Source organism: Carassius auratus, chromosome 41 (assembly GCF_003368295.1).
Source record: "Carassius auratus strain Wakin chromosome 41, ASM336829v1, whole genome shotgun sequence".
NCBI lineage: Eukaryota > Metazoa > Chordata > Actinopteri > Cypriniformes > Cyprinidae > Carassius > Carassius auratus.
The window spans coordinates 16460240-16469212 of record NC_039283.1 but is presented as its reverse complement, the minus strand read 5'-3'; the positions used below and the strand labels follow the sequence as shown (position 1 = coordinate 16469212).

Genomic DNA, 8973 nt, shown 5'->3' with positions numbered 1-8973 from the left:
TAATCTATTACTGCAATTAATAAATCATCTTATAGAATATGAAGTGTTTGTAAAACGTGTACATTTAGGACATGTTTTGGTTGTTTTATGGAGAGCTTGGTTAATCAGGTCAATATAATAAATGAATGAATAAATGTGTCATTGGAATCGGTACAAATTTATGAAACATGGCGAAACATTGAAATTTCAAAACGTTTCTGAACAGTTTTAAAGTGAGGAAGCCTCGTTTATTGACATCACGTGACTTTGGCAGTTTTCACGGGTTCGAAACAAATGATTCTCAAAGGTTCTAAAGCCCATCGCCGGGCTTCGAATCTGCTAGTTCTCTTCCGGGATTGAGAGGACTACAAACTGAACAGCTCGATTTACAAAAGGGAAGAAAGTGCACGCAAACTTTATTGGTTTCGCGTGGCGGTGGATTTTTCAAAATGGTGCGCGTGTGTGCTTATCCTGGATGCTTCAACCAAGAGAAATCCGTGAGACTCCGTCAGTGGGCGTCAATGCAAGAGGAAAGTTTGACTTTTCACACATTGCCCCTGCACGATGCAGAAAGATTGAACCTGTGGCTGATCGCCCTTCGTCGAGATACCGGAGCACCAGTCCAGTCCATCCGAGGATTGAGGGTCTGCAGCCAACATTTTGTACCGTCCGATTTCAGTGTAGCCAAAGGAAATAAAAGGCGTTTGTGTTCAACAGCTGTGCCTAAGATACAACAACGTGCTGAGGTAGGTGTGGAAATACACATTTAGCATAATCATATGATTTCCCATGGACTTGACAATGATCATTTCAAGGGGGCTCGAGTCCGACCCGAGTTATTTTTGTAAAAAAAAAAAAAAAAAACTTTAACTAAGCGATGCGACGGATAATATATCATGCGGTGTCTGTAACGTTAGACTTACGAAGTAAACATGTTAAACATAGCGTAACGTTACTATTAAAATGACTGTGAAACAAACAAACTTAACCGTCAGATACATTTTTGTGTGTCAAAGCTGCTTACAAGTGGCCATAAGACTAACCGTAGAAGAAAACTAAGCTGATTTGATATAAATGTTTAACAGTTGTTCAAAGGGATAATTAATTGTAAACATTTGCAATAGAATCAACGTTAATTTTATAAGAGACAAAAGCAAATAGTCTGCTTTTACTTCCATGGGGACGTTCCCGCCCTCATTACGCTGATTGGTTAGTTATTAAGGAAGTAATGAAACGCCTCGCTTCAATTGGCCAAGAGACGTCACGTGACAGGAGGAGTGCACCATGTGTTCTTACTGATATATAACTGGCGTAGTTAGGGTCTCGTCCGGTAGTAAACGTTATAAACCAATTCTAGCTTTAAAAAATATACATATCCCGAATCGTTATTGTATTGAGCTTGCATTAGCTAGTATCGTTAGCTGTTAACTTTATCAATGTTCACAGATGGCATGTTCATAGCTTTCAAATGACCGTGACAGTACCTTGAGTTTTCCTGAGCCAGCCTTCAATGAGATAAGTGCTTCATTGAATAGCTTTTAGTTGGCCACACAATCCGGGCTAAAGCAAGGATTCAGTTACGTGCCTTCCAGGTAAGAGAACTGCCAACAATCGTGAGTGATTTCACTTAGGATAAATGATACATTCCTATTAATATAAAGATGTTTTTTTCTATTTAGTGACGTAGATCAGATAATTAGACTTTGATGCAGCTAAAATGTTTGTTTTGGCGCATACTTTAGTTTCTTTGTAAACCACTTTACTTTAGTAAGTAGAATATATGTGTTTTCAGGACTTTCAAAATTAAGTTTTTATTGTCTCAACCATTCTGTAATAGTCTAGTGTGGATAATTTATAGTTGACGATAATTATCTTAAATTATAGTTTAACATAAATAATTATCTTAATTCATTAGTCCATGTGAAGTCACTCTATGGTTTGATGAACCAAAAAAGAGTAAGATGTAATTGAACTAAAACAGCAGTGACATGAATCATTGGCAGTGACCGCTGTTTTCTGCTTTAGACTGACATTGATGTGGGAATATAATAGAAATGCAGTACTGTAGAAGTACAGCAGTTATGAGGTGTAGAGTGATTTTGTTGTTAACATCTAACATGGGGATACATGATTTAGGAAAAAACTTGGTAAAATTTTTGCGATGTGTATATATTTACAAGTATTGCAATATATTCACTGAAAATATCAAGAAAAATTGTTTTATTTTACATCACAGCTGACCCTTAAATCTTCTCTTTTGTTGACAACTGCCCGTTTATAAGCGCTTTGTATTAAAGCTTTGGGAAGATGGTTGGTGCGTGTTGAGTTTTTAAATGCATGTTATAAACAATCCAAAACCTTTCAGAGATGAGATTGTGTGGAGAAGCATTTACTTTAAATCAAGAAAAGACTTCTTGGCTTGTCTTGAAGTCGGTGTGGTGTTCACACTACGTGACATTACGTAAATGATCCACAACAGGAGTTCATAGACTACACAAGCTGAAAACGTGTCTGTCACCCAATGACTCTATCACAGCATAAATTATCAAAGATGTGATCTAATGCTGGGTACACACCAAAAGATAATCGGACTGATTTTGGGCCAATTTCCCCCTTTCCGACAATCAGATTTTCCCCAGAGTGTCCGAACCTGATCGGAAGAACGTCGTAGCCGCCCCGATCACAAATCGTAAATGTTCAACATGTTTAATACTTACGCTCTGGAGATCATCATGTGAAACTAAACAATATCCAATCAGAAAGCGAATGATCATGTTCTTAAGGAGTGATAACAATTATTTAAAGTTTATTTAATAAGGCAATTTTTTTTGCGAGATTTCCTGTGTTCACAGTCAAGACTCTGGTTGAAAATCTGCTCATGTGTGGTGTGCTGTTTTTGTCACATCATGGCACACCACACACTATAGGAGCAAGACGGTTAAATCTAGGATTTTTGTTATCCTCATGTTTGTGGTCGATCACATTTAGAAAATCTTATAAGATGTAAAAAATCTTTTAGTGTGTACCCAGCATAACAGAATCAAAGACGTGTAGCCGACGTCCATGAAATATTTGGTATGCTAAATATCTGGACCTGTCTGCGATTCAAAAACCCTTTTGTGTGAAATGAGTTCTGACTAAAAAACACATTGGCGATGACCTACAGCCAATGAGAGAGCAAGAGACAGGGCTTTGAGGAGGAGTTATTTCCTTATTAATTATCGCTTGCGTATGATTGTGAAACATAGTTTGCAGACCAGACAGAGTTGTAGGTGATCTTTCCTGATGATAGATAGATAGTCATGCAGTGTGAAGACAATGGCGATCCAACGACTTGGAAAACCATGCAGTGTGTGAACTGTGCATGAAAACCATGCATAAGACTCTGAAGACACAGGATCATTAGCTGGTCATGTGTAAATGAGCAAAGTGCTGCGCTCCATTGAAACATTCAGAGCATTTAATTAAATGAACTGCAGTCTTTGCAGTTTGATAATTACACAAAGTCATGTCACGATTTTGGTTTCATTCCTATTAACCATGCAGCCTTAAGATCTGTGAGTTGTTTTTAAATGAAAGGTATGTCTTGGTTTCATGTTACACAAAGTCATCTAGAGAAATCTATAGATCTGCAGAAATTTTGATTTGTATCCACATTTTTATTGTGTTTGATGTTCAGTCTTAAAATTTGGCATTGTAATTGATCAATTTAAAAGTCAAGTCGACTAGTTTTATTGCTCAGACTTTTGTGCTTGTTCCCAACAGACCCTCTCCATCTGTCTCTTCCTTTTTCTTTCATTGCCTTTTTCCTGTGTTACAATTTTCGGCTGAATGCAGCAGGCGTTGCCTCGGATCAGTAAAGTAGTTAAGAGGGTTCAGCGAATTGGTAGCCAAATCATCCCAATGGCTCAGAACTGCACTGCGTCCTCCACACAGAAAGATGGTGCTGTCACAGCAGCTATTCTCATCATAGGAGATGAGATCCTCAAGGTAATTTACACTAGCCATTGATAATAGTCACAATTAACCCTGTGTCTTATATATGATGTTATTATGACAGTTGGGAGCTGGATTATCTGGATATGGATTATCCGTTTTCCGACCATTGACAGATGCAGGGACATTTCCACTTCAGAAATTAAACTCTTTAAGAATTATTAGAAAGCAATGGTTTATATGCTTACATTACAGGGTCACACTGTCGACACTAATAGTGCTTTCCTGTGCCGTGGACTTCGCAAGCTTGGCGTCACCGTAGAGCGAATCACTGTCGTACCTGATGTCCAGGAAGTCATTGCTAAAGAAGTGGCACAGCTTTCCTCCGCTGTTACTCACCTCATCACGTCCGGTGGCATCGGTCCCACTCATGACGATGTCACATTTGAGAGCGTTGCGATGGCATTTGGCGAAGGTCTGCACGCTCACCCTGAACTGACAAAGCTAGTGGAGGGGTTCTTTGGCCCAGACACTCCCAGTAGTGCCCAAATGAAGCTTGCCATGGTTCCAGTTTCAGCCAAACTCAATTTTGGCATAGACCCTCAGACAGGCCAGCGAAATCGTTTCCCTCTTGTCAGTGTCCGCAACGTATACATATTTCCCGGCATCCCCTCTCTGCTGGAAAAGGCTTTCAATGGACTGGCCCATCTGTTTTCAGGTTCTGGGACCACCTTTCACACCCGTGAGGTGTTTGTGGATGCAGATGAGACTGATATTGCCCAGTGTCTAACAAAACTGCAGGCAGATTGGGGCAAGCGTGTCTCTCTGGGCTCTTACCCAGACTGGCTTAGTAATTATCACCGTGTCCGATTGGTTTTGGACTCTGGCAGTGCGGAAGAGGTGGAACGAGCAAGAACTCAGCTGATAGAAGAGCTACCTGAAAGATCTGTGGTTCCTCTCATCACTGACCCAGTGTCAGTCGCAGCTGAAGAGGTGTATGCACTCTCGAAAAGCGGTGAGCTGCCTTTAACCAAATTTGAGTGATGTTGTCGCAGTCACTTACATGTGTTTGATCTTGACCAGGTTAGATCTCGATTTAAATCAGTTGAGAATAACCTTGTTAAACATGTATATCTCACAGAGACGATGCTGGGGAAGAAAGTAGCTGCAGCATTGGGGACCATTGAGATGGCGATGGAGAAATACTTGACTAATGAAATCTGTGTCGGCTTCAATGGTGGCAAAGACTGCACAGCTCTACTGCATTTATATTATGCTGCTCTGAAACGGTGAGAGACTAAATTAAAGACAATGGCTAGACAGAAAAAGGAGAATATTGTTTGTAATTTTGTAAATAATTTTTGCCCAGTATCGCCTTTAAGTTTAGTGACCTCAAAACGTATTTGGAATCTTAATAAAGCAAACTTAAATGTATAGTTCACCCAAAAATTCTGCCATTATTTACTTACCTTCACCTTTAGAGATAAATGATTAAATTAACCATTTAAGACAGCACGGGCATTACTTCCAAAAATATTACAGAAATAGATGTTTAAGTCATAAAATAATAGATATACTGTCTGACATTTAAGACAAGTATTTGGAAATGTACTGGTTGTCAAATGCTAGTGTATCTTCAGAGTTATGTTGATGAACTAAGGCTGCAGTTATTTTGCTAGGTTTGTGAACTTGAGGAGAACTGATTTCATACTAATGATCACCTTAAGACCTCTATGCATAAAAATGACTGAGAAAAACTTGTCTCACATCTGCATAATTTGTTTGCAGATGTCATGTGGTTTGCTATTTTCTATGAATACTAAAAATGTATACATTGAGTGTGTCTAAATACTCTTTGGAGCACTATATGTATTTATAAATGCTGTGAATTGAATCTAATGTCCATGTTTAATTGCCAATAATATACATTTAATAATATAAAAACATCTTTAAAAAACAACCCCAATCTCTCTATCTCTCTCAGGCGGTATCCAGATAGTAAAGACAGATTGAAAGCTTTGTACATTCGAATTGTCTCTCCTTTTCCAGAAATGGAGAGGTTTTTGCAGGATACGATTAAAAGGTAAGACAAGGTGTCTTTAAAAAAATGTGTGCATGTGTATATATATATGTGTGTGTGTGTGTGTGTCTGTATTAGTTACAGCAATGATTTAAAGTGGAGATAAAAAATCTGGGATGGTTTCCTTTCCTCCCGAGTAGGTAAATCTCAGACTGGAGCCTCTGGCATTTCTCCCAGAATTTTTTGCATACATCAGAAAACGGCATATGAAAACTATTTACAGTATGTATATGATTTAGTCATTTTTCTGATTCAAACAATTATTTTGACCAAATTTCTGAATTGTGAAGTTTTCCAGATAGGCTTTGAGCAGTATAACACTAATGTTAGAATCACCAGTCATGTTTGGTTACGCACATACAACATGGGATCTGGCACCAGCTAGTTAGTGAAATGTCTTAACCAAATCACTCGACTTTCAAGGGAGACGTGCCATCTGTGAGCCCTAACAGCTTTTGTACAGCTACAGACGAACCAGCTGCAGTCTGTTCCTCATCCATGATGAGTTGAACATGGATCCAGCCCATCCAGGCCTCATTAATTCATCAGTGTCCATCAAAGCTCCATAGGTGTAATTAATTGGCACATCTCGTCCTCTCTCTACTATAGATATGACCTGGAGCTGTTCTCGGTGGAGGGCAGTATTCGGCAGGCTCTGCATGAGGTCCGGGAAAGGAGGCCAGATTTAAAGGCGGTTCTGATGGGAACGAGACAGACTGACCCTTACTCGCACACACTGACACCCCTCTGTCCCACAGACCCGGGCTGGCCTGAATACATGAGGGTTAACCCACTGCTGGTAAGGGGGAAAGAATATATATATCTGTGCTGCTTAATATTTTGTTACATTGTTTTTTTTTTTACTGACTTTGAACTTTTGAACATTAATGTTAGATTAAAAAATTCAACAAACACATGAAGCTTTGTGCCACACTGCTTAAATTGATAAAGCAGTAAAGCCTATCCTGCACCTAAAACAAGGAGTCCAAAGCAGGGACTGGTGGGACAGTATTACTTCATAGATGGTAAGTGGGGGAAAAAAAGTTTAGACTGGCACTTATGATTCATGATTCATTTATAACACTTATGATTTCAACAACAACATCTCATTCTGTGCATTGATATATCATTAAGTCATTTAATTTCACATGCAGTGCACTTTCCAGTTTCAGTTTTTAACCCGTGTAAGTGTTTACATGTCCTAAAAATATAAACATTTCTGTTATGATGTCAAGATGACATGTACACCTTTCAAAAATGTTTTTATGACATTAGTCTTTGGTAAATCGTTCAATTTTATGTGTTGCCCAGCGGCAACACTTCAATAGTGGAATGACATTATTACAATCGCTTAGCTAGCTAGCAAGGTCAGCTGCCATCTGTTAAGCTGTAACAATAACAACATTAATACTAGTGATATAATGTTGACTAGCCGTATGTTAACTGATAGGAACCCTATATAGATTACAGCAATTGAATTGAATCTGAATTTAATTGAACCGATGAGCTTGTAAATCAAAATTGAATTGATTTGTGAAATCTATCAATACCCAGTTCGGGTATTTTCTTTTTTTTTTATGGACTTGGTTCTAAACATTTATTGCACATTTAATGTAATACAGTATTACTATACCTGTGTATTTTGTGACCACGCACACACAAACACACAAATATATACATAAAAACAGACAAAAACCCACCTTTCCTGTAGTGTCTAAACTGACTCCACAGTCAGTAAATCACTGTCATGTCTCCCACTCACTCTCATGTAAGCCGGCAGCAGAAACAGCCAAGAGATGGTGAATGATGATGAATGAGGCTCTCCAACATCATTACACAGCAACTCCATCATCACAATCAGTGGTGCTTATGTAAAAGACACTGCAGTACAGCATGTTCTCTGAATTACAAATGCCCTGGATCTTTGTTACTTCGAAATGTTTGCCTCATATCCACCATCTCTCTCTCTCTTTCCGTAGGAATGGTCCTATCATGACATCTGGTCGTTCCTCAGAACCTTGTATGTGCCCTACTGCATTCTGTATGACAAAGGGTGAGGTGCTTCTCTTCACAGTCAGTCTTCACTTATCAAATGAGATTGTCTTCATGGTTTGCGTATGCCCTTATCTCTCATCCTCGTAGATACACTTCTTTAGGCAGTATGGATAACACATGCAGGAATCCATCTCTTAAAGTGGTGGACGAGAGAGGGGTGACTCGCTACAAACCTGCCTACAAGCTGGAAAATGAGGAGGAGGAACGCAACTCAAGGGCATGACTGAGTTTTTTTCGAGTTTAGATGACTCGATGTGAAACTGAGGAAATTTTGAATATTTGGAACTTAATCTGAAATATCATCTCAGTAACAGATCTTTTAAAAAGCCCCAGTATTTTTTATTCTGAAGAGTCTGTCTATGAATGTGGATGCATAGAAAAGTGAGAAATGTCACTGTATGCTGTACTTAAGATTTATATTAAAACCGTATCAAATCATGATTTGTGTTTTGTACCTCAGTTGTGGGGAACCATGTGTGCAAATCTTTTGTCTCATTTGGTGGCATTTTCCAAGTTTTTCACGTTAGATAACAGGACAAGCTAGTTAAAATAATTATGTTTTAAGTGACTTAAGTTTAAAGTGAAAAATCTCTTAAAAGATTAGAGTAGTCTTGCCGTCTGAAGAGCATCGTCGTTCACTGACAGGAGGAGGCACAGTTAATGAAATGCAATGGCTGTTTCCCGCCTCACGGGTGCGATGGAGTCACGTTATACATGGTGATTAAAATAAAGTACTCTATTCAAGCGAGATTCAATCCAAGGTTATCGATGTCCCCATCTGGAAATTCATCAGCGGTCTGGCGACGGGAATCGATGCGGTGCAATCTAATAAAGCGACTCGCTCACGGACGCGTGGCCTGTTACACTTCAGATGACCACCGTTATCTTTATATCAGCAATAACCTTTAATCTTAGACGATTTA

The 8973-nt window shown here is 38.9% G+C and overlaps 1 protein-coding gene across 6 annotated transcripts; it reads left to right on the top strand.

The window, feature by feature from the left end:
- Window positions 1-231: 231 nt before the first annotated feature.
- LOC113060224 (FAD synthase-like) lies at window positions 232-8488 on the top strand. Of its 6 annotated transcripts, none has more exons than XM_026229128.1 (8): window positions 232-725; window positions 3820-3969; window positions 4171-4930; window positions 5057-5204; window positions 5900-5998; window positions 6605-6794; window positions 7975-8048; window positions 8138-8488. In XM_026229128.1, exons 1-8 carry the CDS (start codon window positions 429-431, stop codon window positions 8271-8273), a joined length of 1854 nt encoding a protein of 617 aa, XP_026084913.1. In that variant the 5' UTR covers window positions 232-428; the 3' UTR covers window positions 8274-8488. The 6 variants fall into 6 exon arrangements, with proteins under 6 accessions (XP_026084913.1, XP_026084912.1, XP_026084916.1 ...); XM_026229127.1 differs by having other exon boundaries at window positions 3817-3969; XM_026229131.1 differs by having other exon boundaries at window positions 589-725; window positions 3745-3969.
- Window positions 8489-8973: the final 485 nt, after the last annotated feature.